The 25,068-nt window shown below is 38.3% G+C and overlaps 1 protein-coding gene across 2 annotated transcripts in view; it reads left to right on the plus strand.

Annotated features, from left to right (window-relative positions):
- GRM3 (glutamate metabotropic receptor 3) overlaps positions 1-25,068 on the plus strand; it is a 221,034-nt gene that overhangs the window by 174,198 nt on the left and 21,768 nt on the right. For both annotated transcript variants that reach the window (XM_036911857.2, XM_057504467.1), the window contains one exon: positions 21,129-22,195. In XM_036911857.2, the coding sequence (XP_036767752.2) occupies positions 21,129-22,195 (1,067 nt within the window). The remainder of the gene's footprint in view (positions 1-21,128; positions 22,196-25,068) is intronic.

Consider the following 25,068-nt stretch of genomic DNA (forward strand, 5'->3'; position numbering starts at 1 on the left):
ATATTCTTCCCACCCTTCCAGAAATTACCTGTTTCCAGATGACCATATTTAATCCCATTAACTAGAACAAGGGTTGTAGAATATTTCTACATGATTGCAGACAAGCTGCCAGATGAGCCTGTGAGGGTACTCTCACAGTGATTTAAATTCATAGTTCACTCCCTGTAGCCAATTATCACACCCTTTTCTGTTGGCAAGTGTTGGTGAGGAAAGACATCTGGCTCATGTGATATGCAAAGGATGTGAACGCTGTGGAAAAGAGGACTGGTAGTCACAACTCAAACATGTAACGATTTTGCCTAGAACTAGCTCTGAGTGTGGTCTGTCAGGAGTGGAATAGACCAGACCTGTGTTCACAGCATGACAGAGCACCGCCTCTGACTTCCACAGGGATCTCAACCACGGTGTTTGTGTGCAGAGGTGAGGGGGTGTCACCTTGTCCCTAAGTCATTATTTTTAAGTATGTTAGAGAAATGAATATCTTCAATTGGATTTTTCTAACTAAATTCAGCAGGTGATATCCATTGAATACCTTAATAAGAACAGGCAATCTACTTCACTTCCAAGCCTTTTTCAGTTTTCAGATGAAAGCTTTGAAGTGTTAGCTCCAAATGTATCAGGTTGCTTCTGAGGGTTATGACCATGTGTCTGGCACCATGTAATAATATAACATTACCTTATATGTCTATAAGATCTTACCAGCCTATCAGCTGATGTGTTGGGAGGTGCCTCCCTATATGCCAGACATCACTAAATCCCACCCTAAAGCCCTAAAAACCCCCATAGAGCTAACCACCTACTTTCCCTGTTGGTTTTAGCTTATTACCTATCTTAAAGAAAAGGGTAGACAGCAACAAAAAGAGAAAAATTAATCTCAATTATTTGAAAAATGATTTAAAGGCAGCATTCAAATTTGTAACATTTGTTTTCTTTCAAATTGGAGGTACAGAGCATATGCACTGGTAGAAGGGGGGAAAGGCAGGGCAGTGTAGAAAACCAGAGAGGTTTAATCCCATTAACTAGAACAAGGGTTGTAGAATATTTCTACATGAAAAAGAGGAAACTGAGAAGATGGGAGGGGAATGGTGAACTGGCTGATCCATCTTTGCCCCAAAAGTAAATACTGATTGCTGCTTTTATCCTAATTCTGGTTATGATTGTAATGTGCACAAAATGAACAGCACCGAGTGATGTCTGGCATGTAGAGAGTACCCCGGCTCTGGTATCCTCTGCGATGCTGCCATTAGGGAAAGCCAGCCCCTGAGTATCAGACTCTACCAGTGAGATCTGCAGCTTCTCCTCCGTGGAAGAGAAAAGTAATACAGGAGCAGAAATTCCCTTTTCTTTGGGCTGAGGCTAAAATGTGATTTGAGAACAAAAGCATCCCCTTTTCCCCAAAGGATATGATTTTAGAAAAGCTGGACAAACCCTCTGCCCAAAATTCTTTCTCCACTGATACCAGATGCCATCATCAGTAATGTGTCCATGATGGTCTTTCACATTGTCCTGTGACTATGACATCTTTCTACATGAATATCCCTGAAAGGGCTACACAAACAGAAAATAGGACTTCAGTGGGAATTGGTTTTTCTTAGGGTTACATGGGAACAAGGAGGTATGCTAAGGAAGAAATGGAAGAGAAAATGGATGTAGAAGACTCTCCCCCTGCCCCCCAGGGCACTTCTGGCTACTTCATAATTACACATCTGCTTGGATGCTGATGTGAAAAGTACCATCATTTTCTCCAATGATTTCAAAGATGAGTTTTACTAAAGGCCTGCGTATTAATAATGCCCTGTCTCCTGGTTTTTCAGTACAAATATCGGATGGGAAATGTGGGAAATTAAGCAAGAAAATTATGTATATGATTTTATAATAGATAGAATTAACTAGATGATAGAAACCTAACATATCTCTTAAGCATAACAATTCTATATACATATTTATATACATTAGATATAAATACCCATTATTATATGTAATATATAATTATATAGAACATAAATACTATGCTTAAGGGATATGTTTATCTGTCACCAAGTTAATTTTATCTAACTTATCATTTTAACATAATTGGACGAAAAGTGGAAGTAAGACTCCTGTGAGCTAAAATGATTTCTGAGGTTGATTAATTTCTGGAATATTTTCTAAAAAAGAACAAAATAAACCAATTTATGATACCCTTATGACCCTTATTTTTAGAATAATTCAAAATAGAAATTATGACACAAACTGAGGAGAACATTTTCAAGCTATTACTTTCAGTTTTGTCACCTTAATTATTTCCAGTGAAACAGAAACCCTTTCAGGAAGATGTGGGTTTGGAATTTTTTAACAATGTGTGGAAGTGCTTAATGACCTGACAAGGTCACTTAAAATTGTATGGTTCAATAATGCAGCCCCTCTGTACGGAGACAGACGTCCAGGCGATGCTACAGGGGCTTAGGCAGAACAAGACAACCTAACAATAGACCTGCAGGCTGGGAGAAGTCATTTATTTTCCCTTGTATTCTCTTTACATGATACTACACAGAGAGTCAAATGCACGTCCATGCATGCATAAGGCAAGAGAATAGAAATTAATTAGCTTTCAGTTACTGCATGCTAAGCTGCTGTGCTTATCTTCCCTGGGCCCATCCTGGAAGGATGAATTTACTGCTGTTCTGCTTTTTATAGAGAGCAGTATATTGTTTATTTAAAAATGAAAAGTTCATTTTACTAAATATTCTTAGTACCGTGATTACATTCTTCAGAATATTAGTTCTGCAGCCATTTTTCCAATGTGTTGCTTTTTTTTTTTTTTTTTTTAGTTTGTACTGCTGACTTACTAGAACCTTTCTGGGATTTTCTCAGCCATTTTCACTTTCTGTCCATATCACATTTCACTCTCCCGCACCATTCAGATCTATAGCACAGCAGGTGGAGAAGGGATTTAAAGACAGAACAATGGGAAATAGATGCCTTCTTTCCAAAAAAGCCATCTAACTTTGTCTTGGGGAAAGCCTTTTTACTTATTTATTTTTTTTAATCTATGCTCTACTTCTCGATAATAATCATATTAAGGATCACAAAGGCAGATTAAATTTTTCCTCAGAATTCATGATTTCTCTTCACAAACTTGAAACCCTTTGAGTGTTACAAAGTCATAGTGTTCTTGGGTGCTCTGGTTTGTGCTAGGAACATCATTAAAAGAGGAAAAAAGTCCCACAAAAGATCCCACTTAGCTCTGGCTACTCTCGCTGTGAGTCTGCTCTGAACGGGTATGTGATGCCTGCTCGTGCTACACACAAGAAATGGCTTCTTTCCTGGAGATGACTGACGGCAGGGACGCAACCATTGAGCTGACTAGTTTTTTACAAGGGGATAAAAGGAAAACCATGCAGATCTGTATGAAAAGGGGTTGTGGTAGTGGTGGGGGTAAAGTGGGAACAGGGTTCAGCAAAGCTGTCGAGTATGAAAACGAGAAAAATGAGAGGACTTTGGAAGAGGACATTGAGAAGGGAGTACATATGCTGCAAACAGTTCTACGGAGAAAAACCTAGGTGATAATAACCTCAGTATGATAATACCATAAGGAATGTATCTGGCATGAGGGTTTTCAATTTATAGACACATTTGAGACTATTTTTTAAAAATCTCTAGAAATCCAAACATTTAATATCCTAGACCAGGGTTTTTCAGTCTTGGCACTATTGACACTTGAGGCTGGGTAACTGTTTGCTGTAAGGGTGAGGACTGTAGGGTAGCCGGGAGTGCCTCGGGCTTCGACCCACTAGAAGCCAGTAGGAGCCCTGCCCTGAGTCATGACCAGCAGAAACGTCTCCAGACAAATGCTTTCTCAGGAGCAGAATCACCCTGGCTGGGAACCACTGGACTACACCAGTGGTTTTTAACCTTGGCTGAATAGTAATATAGCAAAATGTCAAAATTCAAGTGCAAAGGCCCATCTCCTAAGTCTGATGTTGAATGGCTCAGTCACTGGCATGTTTTTTAAGTGCCTGAGATGATGCTATTCACTCTAATAAGCATAGTCGTCAGTTTAAGAAACAATGAGTGAATGCCCACTATGTGCCCAGTATTGCCTGGGCTGAAAAACATACAGAGATGAATGAGGCATTGTCCTTGGCCTAGAGAGGCTTGGGATCTATGGAAGAGATGGACACATAATAGATACTTGTCCAAGATGCTGTAGTCAATTTCCTTAAAGTTAAATGTACACAACACTCTTTCAGCATAGAGGAGGAGTTGACCCAATGGCACAATGTTCAAGAGCTGATTACATTTCCACCAGAAGAGCTAAAATTCAAAGGCAGCAGCATTAAGGAAGTGGAGCAACTGGAACTCATATGCATAGCCATCCCACTACTGTAAACATAGACATACATATAGACCCTTGCACACACATACTTCGCTACTGTATACATATACAGTTGACCCCTGAACAATGCAGGGGATAGGGAAACTGACCCTCTGCATAGTTGAGAGTCCATATATAACCTATGACTCCCAGAAAACTTAGCTACTACTCACCTACTACTGACTGGAAGCCTTATCAATAACACAAACAACTGATTTACACATATTTTGTATGCTATATTTATTTTATACTATGTTCTTACAATACAGTATGCTGGAGAAATGAAAATGTTTTATCAAATATGGCAAATCTTTGAAAAACTTTCCAATATATTTATTGAAAAAAAAATCTCTGTATGAGTGGACCTGCTCAGTTCAAGCCCATGTTTTTCGAGGGTTAGCTGTGCATACAATATGTGTGCTTGTACAGAAACACACACCGACACAGCACAGATGCAAACATGTATGGGAATGGTCATAGCAGCATGAGGGAGATGCTCTCACTGCCTCAGCTACATCCCCTTAGCACTTACTCTTCCCATATGTGCTAGTGATTTCTTAATACAAGCATCTGCGACTCTGCAGAGGCTCTTTCCATGGTCACAGGAGCAAGCTCTGTCTGCACTTGGAGCATGCCAAAAGTGTCATGAAGTTTTCTGCCCTGAAGCAGCCATTAACCAGTGACAAAGAGTTGTCCCCTCTACGCTAGTGACTAAGTGACTACGCTGGAGTATTTATGTGCCAGCTCCCATCCTGTGCTGTCTCCCACAGGACCCCAGTGAGAATGAGACCCACCAGCACTCATTGACGCAGTCTGTATTGGATTCCTTCCTGCCTATGTCTTACTTCATTCCCCTCTAAACTCCCAAATCAACAATGTGAGCTCAGATCTAGTCTTGGGGTTTGCTTCTGGGATAACCCAACTGAAGATACATTAGTCACATAAGCTAAAGACCTAATGAAAGGGAAAAGAAGAGATGTCCATCAACAGGAGCATGGCTAAATAAACTGGCACATCCATATAATAAAATACATACAACATAAATAATCAACATAAATGAATCAATCATGGCTTCTCATCACCACATTTCACGAAACTTAATTTTGAGCAAACATGTCATATATAAAACAACAGGCACTTTGTGATTACATTAGTATAAAGTTTAATATCTGGCAAAACTAGTTCATGGTACTAAAAGGTATGATGGTAGTTACCTTGGGGAGAAGGAAGGGTAAAGTGATACAACAGGAACAAGGTAAAGCTCTATTTCTTAGCAGCCATAATATTACATGTGTGTATACACTATATGATAATTCACTTACTTTTACACTTGTTCTGTACATGTAGTTCGATTAAAAGGTTTTTTTTTAATCTAAACTTACTGATCATAGAGCATGTAAGAAAAGCAGTAGATTATGTAATGGGGGCGGGGGGCAGGAGTTGGGGAAAAGAGAGTAGAAATAGATGGGGTAATAGCATTTGCTTACAATAAAGAGGATTCTTGACCAAAAACTCAGTGGCCATCATGAGACTTCCAGCTAAAATAACTAAAATAAGCAAAGGCAAGCCCTGAGCCTGACCCATGAATTAGAGGTGGAGGGAATTGGAGTCTCACTAACATTTACTCACTGCTAATTTCTCCCCGTTCTTTATTCTTAGTCTAAGAGTAGATTGTTCCATTCTGAGCTGCCTCGGATCCTGAAAATATCAGCAAGAATATGTAGAATCTAGAAAGGAAAATATATAATGAAGCATTACCCAGGCTAACTTTTTAGAACTTCCTTACTCTTTCTTTTCAAAAGTCCTAACACCCCCAGAAAGCAAGACTCTTTCAACAGCTTTTCTCAAACACCCCTTTAACTGCACACCATAAGTACTCACCCAGAATTTTTCTTATGTGAGGCTGAGCACCTAAGACACCTAGGAGGTGCTTTGCCCCAGCAGCCATGCTCTGTTGATAAAACACCATGAGAAATGCATCAGTAATCTTGTTCCTAATCAGTAGGAAAATAAACTGCGGATAGCCAAAGATTCACTCCTACTTTCTTGTCTTCCTGCTGCACAATAACACAATAACTGTAAAAGATTCTGTCCCCTCTGGCCAAAGGATTTGATTTCTTTACCTCTTGACCTCTAACAGGTCTTTCCAGGAAGATGCCATTTTCCATCTTTTCATTTATGTTTTTATTCTAATTCATCAAATTCACTCACAGAAACCTCAGTGAGGGCCTGGTTGTAAAACGTCATAAAATTGGAGCCACGTCTCTGCGAGTAGCCTTTGCAGTCTTCATTAGCCTTTATAAATGTGAATCCAGGCCATGGCAGTAATATTCCCATTACCGAAAGCCTGTTAAGAACCACATTATTGTCTTACCTTAATTGGACTTCTGTCTGAGAGGAAAAAAATAAAGAACCAATTTAATTTTCTCCTGCCACTGACCCATAATATTTTTAAGGCATAGACTTGCCTCATCTCTACTAAATGGGCCCTAGGAGGGTTGGCCACCTCGGTATTAAACTTCTCAAATAAATCCATTCAAAACTGGGGTCAGAGCTAATTGGATAATGAGCTGAACTGAGATGTCATTCTCCTAACTTGAGGCCGTGCCAGGCTCCTACTGAAAAGTTAGAATCTGATTTGGGGAACCAGGGTACTGAAGGACTGACACTGGATTTTTGAGAAGATTGTAAATCTTTGTGGAAAAAAAATTCTGCCGTTGTTCCAGTTCTTTTCCCCCCTTTAATTTGGTTTTTTTCATGCTGTTGCACCAAGAAAGAGTGATTTATTTTCCCATTTCAAATAATGCAGCTCCCTTGGTGAGATTCAACTTGAGAAACAGAATCCCCCCCCCCCAACCCCCTCGAGTTTCCCCGCTCTGAAGGATGATAGAGCTCCTCTCCAGAGAACCATGATTCCGGTTCACTGGACTTTAACTGTTGCCCAGGTGGGTCATTTAACTTAAAGGCAACTGAGTACTGCAGGAGGACATTAGGACCAACACCCAAAGGCTTCAGGCTGCTGTGTCACCTGAAATCCCTCCTGCAGGACCTGAGAGAGCCCTTGGTTTTCCTACCTGCCTCCTCCCCACCCAGGCCGGCCGTGTTTGGAATAATGGTTCCTAACCAGGAATAACCATTCAGAGCTAGGATGATTCTCACTGTGAAACATTTGACAGACATGGCTTTTTCCTATAGGTTCTCCCTTCATTCTCTTACATTCTAGTGTAGACACAGCAACCTTTATTTCAAACTAAAGATCAGGGCACTTTCATGGACAATGGATTTTTGTTTAGAACTGATAATGCATTTATTCAAAGTACTTTATTATGTCTTGTGTATTTACATGACTTTGACACCAGACCGTACTTTGTTACACACTTAACAAAACAAATTGAGTAAAAGGTAAACTTATATGAAAACACAAAATTCCACCAAAAGCACGTGCTCTAATACTTGCAGCCTATTGTTTCCATATTTACTTTGCAAGCTGTTCTGCCTGGCCTTGCTCAATTATTCTTTATACTTTTTTTCAACTTTATAATTTCTGTATTTTTACCAAAATATTATACATACATGATTTTTACATGAATTTTACAAGCTTTAATCAAGAACAATAGTCCCTTGCTTCAGCCTTTTTCAGGCCAAGTCCATTCTCCAGTTATGCACCTTGGCTCTTGCGATAACGTCCTCCCTACATTTTCTTTCTCCTTTTCTGGAACCCCTATGGATTGGATATTAAAATTCCACAGAATGGTCCTAATTTTCCTATTTTATTCTCTACTTTCCTTCTCGGCATTTTTGTCAGACTTTGAGAGTCTTCTCAAATACATCTTTCCATCTTTGCATTGAATTTCTATCTCTGGTATTTCATTTCCAAACACTCATTCTTGTTCTGTGAATGTTTCCTTTTTAAGAACAGACCATACCTATGTCATAGATGCAACATCTCTCATCTCCCTGAACATGTTATTTTAAAGCTCTATCTCTATTTACTCTAAGTTTCTGTTTCAGGTTATAATTTATATATATATGATCATTGACTGTAAATTGATATGTTCCTTTTTATTATATTCTGAATAGGTAATATATTTGCCTGCTTCAAAATGCAAAATATATATATAAAAGAATTCAGTAAAAATTTCCCTCCCATCTTTGTCATGCATCTGCTCATTCCCCATCTCTTGCCATTTGGTAACCATTATTCTTGGGTATCCATCTAGAGTTCCTTTATGCACATTAAAAAAAAGAACTGTCTTCTATTTTCACCATTTACATAAAAGCATAGTAACTGTTACTTATTTTGTATTACTTATACTGTATTACACCTTGTTTTTCTCACACTTAACAAATGGATTTTAACAATTTTTATGGGATGGGCGGAAGATGGCGGCATGAGTAGAGCAGCGGAAATCTCCTCCCAAAACCACATATATCTATGAAAATATAACAAAGACAACCATTCCCAGAATAAAGACCAGAGGACACAGGACAATATCCAGACCACATCCGCACCTGAGAGAACCCAGCGCCTCGCGAAGGGGGTAAGATACAAGCCCCAGCCCGGCGGGAGCCGAGCGCCCCTCCCCCCAGTTCCCGGCGGGAGAAGAGCAGGCAGAGCAGGAGGGAGACAGAGCACAGGGCTGCCGAACACCCAGCCCCAGTCATCCGGGCCAGAGTGCAGGGACCTGGATACTAGGAAAACAGGGCAGCAAGAACAGTGAGCGGGCACCGGAGGCCGGGCGCTGGAGGACATAAGAAAAGCGAGCGACCAATTTTTTTTTTTTTTTTTTTTTGCTGTTTTGTTTTGTCGAGCGGTTTTTGGAAGTCTTAAAGGGATAGGGCCCCCAATACAAGGGAAACAGGGCAGCAAGACCGGTGAGCAGATGCCTGAGGCTGGCGCCGGAGAATAAAGAAAAAGGAGCGGCCACCCTTTTTTACTTTTTTTTTTAATAAAAAAAAAATTTTTTTTTTTAATTTACAATTATTATTTTTTTTTTTTGTGGTCGTTGTTTTGTTTTGGCGGGTGCTTTTTGAAAGTCTTAAAGGGGCAGGGCGGGACACTTAATCCAGAGGTAGGGAATCCGGGGAACTCTGGGCACCCTAACCCCTAGGCTGCAGGGAGCAGGGAGGCCCCTTAGGGAGATAAATAGCCTCCCAGCCGCTCCTGCTCCAAAGCGACTCCACCACTTTGGAGTAGCTGCCCGAGCCAGGCCACGCCCACAGCAACAGCGGAGATTAACTCCATAGCAATCGGGCAGGAAGCAGAAACCCTGTCTGCGCGCAGCTGCCCAGCACAAGCCACTAGAGGTCGCTGTTCTCCCAGGAGAGGAGGGCCACAAACCAACAAGAAGGGAAGTTCTTCCAGCTGTCACTCGTCCCAGCTCTGCAAACTATTCCTATCACCATGAAAAGGCAAAGCTACAGGTAGACAAAGATCACAGAGACAACACCAGAGAAGGAGACAGACCTAACCAGTCTTCCTGACAAAGAATTCAAAATAAGAATCATAAATATGCTGACAGAGACGCAGAGAAATACGCAAGAGAAATGGGATGAAGTCCGGAGGGAGATCACAGATGCCAGAAAGGAGATTACAGAAATGAAACAAACTCTGGAAGGGTTTATAAGCAGAATGGATAGGATGCAAGAGGCCATTGATGGAATTGAAATCAGAGAACAGGAACGCATAGAAGCTGTCATAGAGAGAGATAAAAGGATCTCCAGGAATGAAACAATATTAAGAGAACTGTGTGACCAATCCAAAAGGAACAATATCCGTATTATAGGGGTTCCAGAAGAAGAAGAGAGAGGAAAAGGGATGGAAAGTATCTTGGAAGAAATAATTGCTGAAAACTTCCCCAAACTGGTGGAGGAAATAATCGAACCGACCACAGAAATACACAGAACCCCCAACAGAAAGGATCCAAGGTGGACAACACTAAGACACATAATAATTAAAATGGCAAAGATCAAGGACAAGGAAAGAGTTTTAAAGGCAGCTAGAGAGAAAAAGGTCACCTATAAAGGAAAACCCATCAGGCTAACATCAGACATCTCCACAAAAACCCTACAGGCCAGAAGAGAATGGCATGATATATTTAATACAATGAAACAGAAGGGCCTTGAACCAAGGATACTGTATCCAGCACGACTATCATTCAAATATGACGGTGGGATTAAACAATTCCCAGACAAACAAAAGCTGAGGGAATTTGCTTCCCACAAACCACCTCTACAGAACGTCTTACAGGGACTGCTCTAGATGGGAGCACTCCTAGAAAGAGCACAGCACAAAACACCCAACATATGAAGAATTGAGAAGGAGGAATAAGAAGGGAGAGAAGAAAAGAATCTCCACACAGTGTAGACAACAGCTCAATAAGCGAGCTAAGTTAGGCAGTGAGATACTAAAGAGGCTAACCTTGAACCTTTGGTAACCACGAATTTAAAGCCTGCAATGGCAATAAGTACATATCTTTCAATAGTCACCTTAAATGTTAATGGGCTGAATGCACCAATCAAAAGACACAGAGTAATAGAATGGATAAAAAAGCAAGACCCATCTATATGCTGCTTACAAGAAACTCACCTCAAACCCAAAGACATGTACAGACTAAAAGTCAAGGGATGGAAAAACATATTTCAAGCAAACAACAGTGAGAAGAAAGCAGGGGTTGCAGTACTAATATCAGACAAAATAGACTTCAAAACAAAGAAAGTAACAAGAGATAAAGAAGGACACTACATAATGATAAAGGGCTCAGTCCAACAAGAGGATATAACCATTCTAAATATATATGCACCCAACACAGGAGCACCAGCATATGTGAAACAAATACTAACAGAACTAAAGGGGGAAATAGAATGCAATGCATTCATTCTAGGAGACTTCAACACACCACTCACCCCAAAGGATAGATCCACTGGGCAGAAAATAAGTAAGGACACGGAAGCACTGAACAACACAGTAGAGCAGATGGACCTAATAGACATCTATAGAACTCTACATCCAAAAGCAACAGGATATACATTCTTCTCAAGTGCACATGGAATATTCTCCAGAATAGACCACATACTAGGCCACAAAGAGAGCCTCAGTAAATTCCAAAAGATTGAAATCCTACCAACCAACTTTTCAGACCACAAAGGCATAAAATTAGAAATAAACTGTACAAAGAAAGCAAAGAGGATCACAAACACATGGAGGCTTAACAACACGCTCTTAAATAATCAATGGATCAATGACCAAATCAAAATGGAGATCCAGCTATATATGGAAACAAATGACAACAACAACACTAAGCCCCAACTTCTGTGGGACACAGCAAAAGCAGTCTTAAGAGGAAAGTATATAGCAATCCAAGCATATTTAAAAAAGGAAGAACAATCCCAAATGAATGGTCTAATGTCACAATCATCGAAATTGGAAAAAGAAGAACAAATGAGGCCTAAGGTCAGCAGAAGGAGGGACATAATAAAGATCAGAGAAGAAATAAATAAAATTGAGAAGAATAAAACAATAGCAAAAATCAATGAAACCAAGAGCTGGTTCTTCAAGAAAATAAACAAAATAGATAAGCCTTTAGCCAGACTTATTAAGAAGAAAAGAGAGTCAACACAAATCAATAGTATCAGAAACGAGAAAGGAAAAATTACGACGGACCCCACAGAAATACAAAGAATTATTAGAGAATACAATGAAAACCTATATGCTAACAAGCTGGGAAACCTAGGAGAAATGGACAACTTCATAGAAAAATACAACCTTCCAAGATGGACCCAGAAAGAAACAGAAAATCTAAACAGACCAATTACCAGCAACGTAATTGAAGCGGTAATCAAAAAACTACCAAAGAACAAAACCCCCGGGCCAGATGGATTTACCTCAGAATTTTATCAGACATACAGGGAAGATATAATACCCATTCTCCTTAAACTTTCCAAAAAATAGAGGAGATGGGGATACTCCCAAACTCATTCTACGAAGCTAACATCACCCTAATACCAAAACCAGGCAAAGACCCCACCAAAAAAGAAAACTACAGACCAATATCCCTGATGAACGTAGATGCAAAAATACTCAACAAAATATTAGCAAGCCAAATTCAAAAATACATCAAAAGGATCATACACCATGACCAACTGGGATTCATCCCAGGGATGCAAGGATGGTACAACATTCGAAAGTCCATCAACATCATCCACCACATCAACAAAAAGAAAGACAAAAACCACATGATCATCTCCATAGATGCTGAAAAAGCATTTGACATAGGTCAACATCCATTCATGATAAAAACTCTCAGCAGAATGGGAATAGAGGGCAAGTACCTCAACATAATAAAGGCCATCAATGATAAACCCACAGACAACATTATATTGAACAGCGAGAAGCTGAAAGCATTTCCTCTGAGATCAGGAACTAGACAGAGATGCCCACTCTCTCCACTGTTATTAAACATAGTACTGGACGTCCTAGCCATGGCAATCAGACAAAACAAAGAAATACAAGGAATCCAGATTGGTAAAGAAGAAGTTAAACTGTCACTATTTGCAGATGACATGATATTGTACATAAAAACCCTAAAGACTCCACCCCAAAAATACTAGAACTGATATCGGAATACAGCAAATTTGCAGGATACAAAATAAACACATAGAAATCTGTGGCTTTCCTATACACTAACAATGAACCAACAGAAAGAGAAATCAGGAAAACAACTCCATTCACAATTGCATCAAAAAAAATAAAATACCTAGGAATAAACCTAACCAAAGAAGTGAAAGACTTATACTCTGAAAACTACAAGTCACTCTTAAGAGAAATTAAAGGGGACACTAACAGATGGAAACTCATCCCATGCTCGTGGCTAGGAAGAATTAATATCGTCAAAATGGCCATCCTGCCCAAAGCAATATACAGATTTGATGCAATCCCTATGAAACTACCAGCAACATTCTTCAATGAACTGGAACAAATAGTTCAAAAATTCATATGGAAACACCAAAGACCCCAAATAGCCAAAGCAATCCTGAGAAAGAAGAATAAAGTAGGGGGGATCTCACTCCCCAACTTCAAGCTCTACTATAAAGCCATAGTAATCAAGACAATTTGGTACTGGCACAAGAGCAGAGCCACAGACCAATGGAACAGACTAGAGAATCCAGACATTAACCCAGACATATATGGTCAATTAATATTTGATAAAGGAGCCATGGACATACAATGGTGAAATGACAGTCTCTTCAACAGATGGTGCTGGCAAAACTGGACAGCTACATGTAGGAGAATGAAACTGGACCATTGTCTAACCCCATATACAAAAGTAAACTCAAAATGGATCAAAGACCTGAATGTAAGTCATGAAACCATTAAACTCTTGGAAGAAAACATAGGCAAAAACCTCTTAGACATAAACATGAGTGACCTCTTCTTGAACATATCTCCCCGGGCAAGGAAAACAACAGCAAAAACGAATAAGTGAGACTATATTAAGCTGAAAAGCTTGTGTACAGAAAAAGACACCATCAATAGAACAAAAAGGAACCCTACAGTATGGGAGAATATATTTGAAAATGACACATCCAATAAAGGCTTGACATCCAGAATATATAAAGAGCTCACATGCCTCAACAAACAAAAAACAAATAACCCAATTAAAAAATGGGCAGAGGAACTGAACAGACAGTTCTCCAAAAAAGAAATACAGATGGCCAACAGACACATGAAAAGATGCTCCACATCGCTAATTATCAGAGAAATGCAAATTAAAACTGCAATGAGTTATCACCTCACACCAGTAAGGATGGCTGCCATCCAAAAGACAAACAACAACAAATGTTGGCGAGGCTTTGGAGAAAGGGGAACCCTCCTACACTGCTGGTGGAAATGTAAATTAGTTCAACCATTGTGGAAAGCAGTATGGAGGTACATCAAAATGCTCAAAACAGACCTACCATTTGACCCAGGAATTGCACTCCTAGGAATTTACCCTAAGAATGCATCAATTAAGTATGAGAAAGACCAATGCACCCCTATGTTTATCGCAGCACTATTTACAATAGCCAAGAATTGGAAGCAACCTAAATGTCCATCAATAGATGAATGGATAAAGAAGATGTGGTACATATACACAATGGAATACTACTCAGCCATAAGAAAAGGGCAAATCCAACCATTTGCAGCAACATGGATGGAGCTGGAGGGTATTATGCTCAGTGAAACAAGCCAAGCGGAGAAAGAGAAATACCAAATGATTTCACTCATCTGTGGAATATAAGAACAAAGGAAAAACTGAAGGAACAAAACAGCAGCAGAATCACAGAACTCAAGAATGGACTAACAGGTACCAAAGGGAAAGGGACTGGGGAGGATGGGTGGGTACGGAGGGATAAGGGGGGGAGAAGTAGGAGGGTATTAAGATTAGCATGCATGGGGGGGTAGGAGAAAAGGGAGGGCTGTACAACACAGAGAAGGCAAGTAGTGATTCTACAACATTTTGCTATGCTGATGGACAGTGACTGTAAAGGGGTTTATAGGGGAGACCTGGTATAGGGGAGAGCCTAGTAAACATAATATTTGTCATGTAAGTGCAGATTAATGATACCAAAAACAAAACAAAAAAAAAAAAAAAAAAGGGCAGTTCCTGTGTGGTAACCTCCAACGAGTTCTACACAAGGGTATAAAGGGCATATAAAAGTGTAGGCAAAGGGTCTGTTTGTGTTTATACAGAGGATCAAAGCCTAATTGGGCTACCCCGAAAATGAACTAAGATACGATATGAAAAAGAACTTCCAACATCAGCACTCTCGGGAAGACTCATGCCAGAAGATGATCATCAAAAAACCCCAACAAAGATCCACGCACTGCTACAGCTGTAGATGCACTCATCCCACCAGTTCCTGGACTTGCCATGGGAATGAGGAAGGAGATATCTAAGCTGGCCTGTGCATACAGTAAAACAACAAATTTGACTGGATCTATACTGTTGGAACTCAACCAAGAATTAGGAGAAGTGCAAATTGTAGCACTCCAAAATCTTACAACTACAGACTATCTATTGTTAAAAGAACATATGGGATGTGAACAGTCCCCAGGAATGGGTTGTTTTAATTTGTCTGATTTCTCTCAGACTGTTCAATTCAGTTGGACAATATCCACCATATCATAGATAAGTTTTCACAAATGCCTAAGGTGCCTAACTGGTTTTCTTGGTTTCACTGGAGATGGCTGGTAATTACAGGTATGCTTTGGTTATGTAACTATACTCCTATTATGTTAATGTGTGTGCGCAATTTAAGTAGTAGCTTAAAACCCATACATGCTGAAGTTAATCTACAAGAAGATATGTCAAAGAAATAATCAATCTTCCCATGTTTTCTTCCGCCTGCTACTTCTATAGCTTTTCTTCTTCCTTCCTAATTACAACCCTTAAATAGAATTTGTGCCTCATATCAAATTTACCGAGTATCATAATTCTTCCAAGTGGTAAAGATACCTCAAGACAAATGCTGGGCATAGAAGCTACAGTGCATAAATATGCAAAGAAATAAAAAGCTAACCATTTCAAACAATAAGACTTCTCTCTCACTTACCAACTTTACATTTCCCTGTATGGCCCCGGAAGATGACTGGTTAGCCAGAGACGGGTAAGATTCCTCAAGGAAGGAACAACCTAAGACAGGCACAGTCGCAGGGGGGTCATCAGGTGAGAAATTGGGGATCAACAGAGGTGAGGCTTAGAACCTCAACCCCCCGTTCTGAGAGAAATCTTCTGCATACGTGGATGTTTTATTGCCCTTGTCTAGCTTGGATTAACACATAGTCTACAGGCACACACCTGATCATCTACATTTGCTCTCTTACAACACTAAACTATGTTTTCTACCTTTATCTTGTATCTACCTACCACTTCAGCATTTTATTAAAAATAATAATAATAAAGAGAGAAATGTGGTATCCACATATAAATCAAGTATAAAAATCAAATGAGTATTCATATTTGAACTGACTGCTTATAGTTCATAATGCATGAGCAAAACCGAAGGTTTCTGTGATGGCTGCCCTTGTACTGTTCACCATGTAAGAACTTATTCACTATGTAAGAATTTGTTCCCCATGTAAGAACTTGTTTGTTATGCCTCAGAAGATTGGAGACTGACGAAAATTAGGCTTGGGGTGGATTAATGATTGTGCATTGAGCATTGACTCCCCTATACAGAATTTTATTGTTGTTAACAACCACTTGATCAATAAATATGAGAGAGGCCCTCACAAAAAAAAAAAAAAAAAGTACACACTTCCAATGGTAAAATAATAAGTAACCGGGATGTAATGAATATAGTCAAGATATTGTAACAGCTTGGTATGGTGATAGCTGGTACCTAGAATTGTCATGTATATAAATGATGAATCACTATGTTGTACACCTGAAACTAATGTAATGTAATACTGTGTGTCAACTACCCTTCAATAAAAAATAATCATCTACAAAAAAAAAAAAAATTTTGTATCTCCGTAATATGTGATACATAGAATGCTTCCTCATTTCTTTTCATAGCCATATAGTATTCCATTTCGTTCATTATTGATTTCTAATTTTTTTCTATTATAAACAATACTCCAGTAAACATCATAAGGAATCGTTTCACACATATACAAATATGTCTGTAGGATACATTCCACAAATTGGAGTTGCCAAGTCAAAAGTTACATGCATTTGTAATTTTGAAAATTTATGTCAAGCTGCCCTCTGTTGGAGTTGTACCAGTTTATCTCCACACCAGCAGGGTAAGGGAGTTCTTGCTTCACTAGAGATTGGTTAACAGAGTATATGTACAAATGCAAAATAGTTTTACTTTGTGTATTCATTGTCTATCGTCTCTGTAACAAATTACCACAAGTTTAGTAACTCAAAGCAACATAGATATGACAGTTTTGCATGTTTGATCCAAAATGGATCCAAAATAGATTGCACTAAGCTAAAAATTAAAGTGTTGACAGTGCAGCATTCCTCTCTGAAGGCATTAGGTTAGAATAAATTTTTTGCTTTTTCCAGCTTCTAGGGGATGTCTTTAAGAGATCACTATTCTATCAATAACAATTTTAATTTTTCTTCATTTTGACTAATGTTGAACATGTTTTCATGTGTTTAATGACCATTTTCCCTTCTATTTTGGTGAAATTCCTGTTCATATTTGATAATTTTCCCTATGTAAGAATGTCTTACATATTAGAAATTAGCCCGTAGTCTGTAATACCTGTTGTGACTATTATTTCCTGTCTTGTCATTTGTGCCCCTATGCTATTTATGTTCACTGTTATTCAGAATTTAATTTCATATAATTAGGTTTAACATTTTATGGTTTCTACAATTTCAGTACTAGTTAAAAAGGACTCCCCCAACTCCAGTGTTAAAATAATTAACCTTTTTTTTTAATTTCTAGAATTGAATCATTTTATTTTTCATATATACATTTTGTCTTTTTAGAATTTGGATATGTTACAAAATTAAGATCTAGTTTATTTTTTTCCAGTTGATTAGTTGCCTAACATCATTTATTGAATGTCTTGTTTGAAATACCACCTTTACCATACACAAAATTGTATCACATGTTTGGATCTATTTATGGATATCACATTCTAATCCATTGGTTCTTTCATATATTCCTAAGTCAGTATTACACTAGTTTAATAATTGAGACTTTATATATGTATTAATATCTGCTAATGCTAGTGTCCTCTCATTGCTCTTCTTTTTCTTGGCTATTCTTACTGATTTATTTTTCCATAGGAACTTTGGGATCAACTTGTTAATTTTTTTAGTTGGTATTTTTATTGAAATATATTAATTTTTATTGTTATTATTAAAATCAACTGAGAGAGAATGGAATATTATGTCTTTCTCTCCAAGAACTTGGTATATCTCTGCATTCATTCTATCATTCTTTTGTGTCTTTCATTAGTGTACATATAGGTCTTTCACATATTCTGTTAAGTTTACTCTGAGGTTTATTCATTTGTTTTTGATGCCATTTAGTTGGAGTGGGGTTTTCTGATTATAATTTGTTTGTAAACTATTTATCTTTTCTAATATATCTTAGCAGATCTCTTGGTAATTCAGAAGCAATTGATTGTAACTATATTCCCAGCCCCCAAATGCTGTAATCAGGAGAAATAAATACTTGCAGCCTGAGTGCCCTAGAGAACGACAAGATTAGTTAACACATTTTGTGTTTGGAAGAGTATATCCTCAAATTTTAATTTTTAAATATTTTTGTTATAAAATGCTAAATCATACAAAAATATACTAACTCAGTGCAATTTATGAAGCTCAACAAAATAATCATGCATGAAAAACATTCGGTCCAAACAAGAAACAAAATATAACAAATTGGTATCCACCTTTGTACTCTTCCCTATCCATCCGTCTGCATACCTCCACCTCACCTGATATGCATTTCCCTGAATTTTGTCAATATCAGTCATATGCATTTTTTTAAAAGCTTATCACTCCTATAGATATCACCAAATGATATGTTTAGGTTTACTCGTTTTGGAACATTATAAAAGTAGAATCATAGTCTTTTCACACAATATTGTTTCTAAATAGACCCATCTTCTTTCCCATAGCTGTTATTAGTTTCATTTCACAACAGTATGATATTGTGAATAATCCACAAAATAATTTTTTAGTAATATTGGAAATTGGAGTTGCTTCCACTTGTATTTCCCTTATAAACAATCCTAATAACACTCATCTACATGTTTTTGGCACATATATACAAAATTTTCTGTAGTATACATGGTAAGAATGTGATTTCTGGGTAATAAATATGCAAATATTTAAATTCAATACCAAATCGTATGCTCCAAATTGCTGTGTATTTTTTTTGCTCTATATAAGGAATGTGAAAACTTTAGTTGAATAAACATTTATGTGGTTTTTATGGACTGTATCTTATAGTAAATATTTTGGGCCCATACAATCTTTAGTGCAACCACTCATCTCTACTGTTGTAGTGGGAAAACAGTTATACACATGTTAATAAATGAGCATTCTTGTGTTCCTATAAAACCTTATTTACAAAATAGGCAACAGGCAGAATTTAGGCCAGTGGCCATAGTTCACCAACTCCTGCTCTATATCAATACTAGTACCTCATATTTTATACTATTTAATAGCAAATATTGTAGCAAAAAAATTGATAAAGCAAATGTGACAAAAAACTATTTCTCTATAATTTCAATACTATGATGTCCATTATACTTTTCTTCCATCATTTCTGTAGTTTTGGAATTTTTCAAAATAAAATGGTAGGGAGGAAAAAAAAGTCCAAATATATTCTGTCCCTCTGTTTTAAAATAGCCTCGTGAAAAATAGTGGCAACATAATGGAAAAGCCAGGACTAAAGTCCTTATTTGTGATCTTTGAAAAAATGCTTTAATGCTCAGCATTTTCAAACAATTAAGAAAAATACATGGGAATTGAAAAATCATTACTGAATATTTTCAGGAGTAGGAATCAGTATCAGAATTTTTTTGTGACATCAAACTAAACTTCTTTATTCTACATTTAGGAAAACATCATTAAAAAATTTTGGGACTCCTCTCATATGTTGCAAATAAGCAAAATGTTGACTATTTAACACATTTTACATCAAGTGTAAGAACTGCAGATGTGTTGTTAATTTTGTTATTCTCAACTAGGCAACCAGACCCCTCCCTACCCTGTGAATCAGTTGATATTAGGGGATTTCCGGAAGTGATTTGTAAAATGTATACTTCACATCTTTAGTGTTTATTTTATTATTAGTTCCTGTGCCAACAATCTTATCAATAACCCTTCCCAGTTCAAAACACACAAAACAATCAGTTTTATCATCTATCAAATATATTACTTTTAAGAAACTTTATATTCAAGAATAGCTGTAAAATAGTGAAGTATTTAAAAATGTAATTAAAGACTCACAGAGGACTATAAGAAAGGGACCCAGCTGAGGACAGGTCATTTGGCTGAGGGCTACTGACCCTGTACAGTTCAGAACAAATTGTAAAGCATAGTTGCCTAGATTCTAAATGCTCTTGATGCTCGCAAGATAGCCAGGTCATATGTGTTTATGTGGATAGGAGCATGCTACAATATAGATGCATGCATATATGTTGTCAGAATGAATATATTCCAAAACATGAAAATCCCAGGGTTGAATTATTATGGGTGAGTTTCTATTTTTTTTCCTTCTGATTCACCTGAACTGTTTAAAAAGAAACATCCCATCCTTTTATAATGAAAAATGTGTTCATTTTGATGGAGAAAAATGCCTATTAGTTTCATATTTTCATGAAAATATTTAATATTTTGGTGTCTGTACATAAACATATATGTAATAAGGATGAGAGATAAAGTTTTGCCCAATTCCTGTTGTGATAACTTTCAAGAAATGAATATCTACACACCACATAGAATATGACTCTGTGTTTGCCAGTTCCCATTACAGAATAAACTCCTTTGAAGGCAGGTGCTCATAATTATTATTAGCACTTGGCACATAGGAGACTCTGAGGAATGCTAAGTGAGTGAATTTATGAATAGTTGAATACTCTTTAGCTTTTAGTATGTAAATTAAATGGTAATGGACAAGTAAGTTCAGCCTTAGAATCCTTATTCTGTTATTTCAGTTTTGGTAAGAGTATGACATAAAGTACTTGAATAATCGTACAGTAAGACACCTCAACACTGCTCTTTTTTGTCTTTCACTTTACATGTCACAGCTCCATTCAACCCAAATAAAGATGCAGATAGCACTGTCAAGTTTGACACTTTTGGAGATGGAATGGGACGATACAACGTGTTCAATTTTCAGGACCTGGGTGGCAAGTATTCCTACCTGAAGGTTGGTCACTGGGCGGAAACCTTATCCCTAGATGTTGACTCCATCCACTGGTCCCAGAACTCAATCCCCACTTCCCAGTGCAGTGACCCCTGCGCCCCCAATGAAATGAAGAACATGCAACCAGGGGATGTCTGCTGCTGGATCTGCATCCCCTGTGAGGCCCATGAATACCTGGCTGATGAGTTTACCTGTATGGACTGTGGCCTCGGGCAGTGGCCCACTGCAGACCTGTCTGGCTGCTTTAACCTGCCGGAGGACTACATCAAGTGGGGGGATGCCTGGGCCATTGGCCCAGTCACCATCGCCTGTCTGGGGTTTATGTGCACGTGCATGGTCGTGACTGTTTTCATCAAGCACAACAACACACCCTTAGTCAAAGCATCAGGCCGGGAGCTCTGCTACATCTTGTTGTTTGGGGTTGGCCTCTCGTATTGCATGACATTCTTCTTCATTGCCAAGCCATCACCAGTCATCTGTGCACTGCGCCGCCTGGGGCTGGGGACCTCTTTTGCCATCTGTTATTCAGCCCTGCTGACCAAGACAAACTGCATTGCCCGCATCTTTGATGGGGTAAAGAATGGCGCTCAGAGGCCAAAATTCATCAGCCCAAGTTCTCAGGTTTTCATATGCCTGGGTCTGATACTGGTGCAAATTGTGGTGGTGTCTGTGTGGCTCATCCTGGAGGCTCCAGGCACCAGGCGGTACACCCTTCCAGAGAAGCGGGAAACAGTCATCTTAAAATGCAATGTCAGAGATTCCAGTATGTTGATCTCACTTACCTATGATGTGGTCCTGGTGATCTTATGCACTGTGTATGCCTTCAAAACGCGGAAGTGCCCAGAAAATTTCAACGAGGCCAAGTTCATTGGTTTTACCATGTACACCACATGCATCATCTGGTTGGCCTTCCTCCCTATATTTTATGTGACATCAAGTGACTACAGAGTAAGTCTTTGAATGGTTTCTTCTGTTCCTTCTTTTATCCTGCCAATGTTTTGTTATGTAAGATTTAAAATAGAGTCCTTTTATTATATCTCAGCAATTAGGTAGGTATATATGGAAACTTATTCAATATGTTTTAAAAGCCTACTGTGTGAAAAGTGCCTACTAATTAATTAGGGCCTACCATATGCAAAATTAATTAGTGCCTACTTGTGCTTGATACAGAGAGGAAGATAATGTAAGTGACGTGGTCATTTAAGCATTTTATAATCCAGAAAGAGAAAAATTAATACATACATACATATATACACATACACACATACACATACCACTAAAACTTTAAATTAAGCAAGTGACTGACAAGACTCAAACCACTAAGATCTAATGAGAATACTTCAAATCAGACACAAGGGGACCTGGCTGCCAACAACTGATCTGTAAATCAAAATAGACTTGCAACATTAAGCCAGGATCAGTTTAAAGATCTAAAAACTTTCATTCAAGCTTCATTATTTGAGTCATTCTTATTGAATCACTACCTCTCTTCAACAGATTTAACTACAATGTCAATTTGTTATCTACTTTTTCTACAATTTTAGTTCCTGTAGACATATGGTACTGAAACCATGGACCACATTAAAGGAAGAGCAAGAAAAATAAAGAGCACATTTCTATGTTGGGGCAATGGTCAGGCTTTCTAAGACTACCTATAAAAACATTTGAAAATCTGTCAGAAGACAAAACATCAGAACTGAATCAGCAAAATCAAAGGTCAAGAGTATATGAACCACAGGGGTGTTTGAACCTTTATGATACAGGCATTAAAGTGGAGAATTATACTTAGTGTATTTTAATGCCCCCAATTCTAATTTTTGTCTTTATGTACACAGCCACTCCTATAGATCTATAAGGGCTTTTTGTAAGTTCTTAGGAAACCATCCATTGCAGATAGGATTTGGGATATTGGGACTGCAAAATAGTTATAGTGTTAATTATTTCACCCTGGATATGACTTGAAACTATTCATTCACAAAAAAGGCTAGTAAAAATATAAAGCAGAAAATGCTACTGAGAATAAACAAATAGCATTATAAAAATTTAATTTTATTGAATAAATTAGCATTTATTTCTAAAACACAAAAAATGGCCTTTTTTCCTTTAACATGATCGCAACATAGATCAACTGACTAAATGGAACTAGCTGAAGATAAGCAGAAGTTTCACCTCATGGCAGAAAATCATAAGGCAAGTGGGGCAGAAGTGTGGAGTTGAGTGAGTTTCATGCTAAGTAAGACATCTGATCACACTAAGATCAGCTGAGGGCCTCACTCCTTACAGTAATGCCAATCCTAAATTGACAAAAGAAATGAGAAGGTAGACTGGAGCCTCCAACACAGTGGTTTTCAAGTTTGCACGTCGAACCAACTGGGTAGCTTTGAAAAAACTATCGATACCTTGGGCACAGACCCAGAGGTCCTGATTTCATTGGCCTGGCGTGTGTCCTGGACTTCAAGAGTTTTCAAAGCTCCCCAAGGGACTAATTTGCTGTCAAGATTGAAAACCACTGCTAATGAATTGCATGCTCTTCTTGCTCCACAGATGTCTTTAGTTTGGCCTTGTTTTGAAACTCTTTGAAATACTTGTCAAAATTAGAAAATTGAGAAATTTTACAGAAGTATCCAGATTCTTGGCTTCTCTTAACAAAGTTAAACACGTAGACCCAACAGTGAGCTGAACCTGAGTAGTGTTTATTCCTCTAGACAGAGCACCCACTCCTGCTACCCACAGCAGCCACCAACCCCTGGGTCCTTAAACCTGGATCCCCTCACTTATGCATCTTGGACCTATAAGCATTTGAGAATGGAAAAATCATCTAGAAATCCCAGAACAAGACTGAAATTTAAAATTTCCCAGAGGGAAGCCATGTGGCTCAGAAAGAATTAACAGCATTAGAAAAGCCCCCAATCATTGAAAGGCAGCTAGAAGTAATTTGGGCATGGAACAGCCCACAAGGTTTATGAATCAGTATTTTGCCACCCATGGTGAGTATAAATATAGAGCACTATTCCAGTCTTCAAAAAGCTTACATCCCAGCTGGGGAAAAAATACCAAGCATGAAAGAACTCAAGATTAACACAGCATACTTTATCACTAAACTGGTGATTACAAATTCTTAAATGCCTGCAAGTTTTAAAGAAGAATTGGATCAGTAAGAGCTTGGTTTTTGCAGTAATACTCCTTGAAGTGGAGGGATTTCTCTCTGTCCCTTGGGTAAGTGGAATTGTGGTAGTTAGAGAGTACAGGGCATATAGGGAATATTCTTGAAGCAAGACAGAATGCAGTAATATCGTCTTAGTCAAGTGGAAGGTGGGTGAGGAGGAGTCTACTGAAAAATTAATGGGGATTGGCAACTTGGTCCAGTTTCACCAGGCAGAAGAATTCATTTCAATAATGTTTAAGGTCTTTGAGGTCCTGTGATTTTTAAATTTTTCTTTTCTTTTGGCTGGTTGTTTGCTTAGGGAAAATAGTGTCATGATGAAAAGGTAAGAGGGAGAGGAAGGAACTGTCACTTCCTGACCAACTCTGACCTCACTCTGTGGGATGCTTTGCCTACCTGAGGTCCCGTATCTTCATTAGAACCCTGGAAAGCAAATTTCATTATCCTCTGGATAGGTGAGTAAACAGAATTAAAGGATAATTAACTTCCTAGGTAGCACAGTTAAGAAATAGTAGGACAGGTTTTTCAGATCCAAATCATGCCTTTCATGTTAACACACACAGACATCTACCCTTAATATGGAGGATGGATTTGAAAGAGTAGAGCCTAGAACAAACAGAATTAATTGAAGCTATTACAACCATCCAAGACAGAGCAA

The sequence above is a fragment of the Manis pentadactyla genome, chromosome 7 (assembly GCF_030020395.1).
Source record: "Manis pentadactyla isolate mManPen7 chromosome 7, mManPen7.hap1, whole genome shotgun sequence".
Classification (NCBI taxonomy): domain Eukaryota; kingdom Metazoa; phylum Chordata; class Mammalia; order Pholidota; family Manidae; genus Manis; species Manis pentadactyla.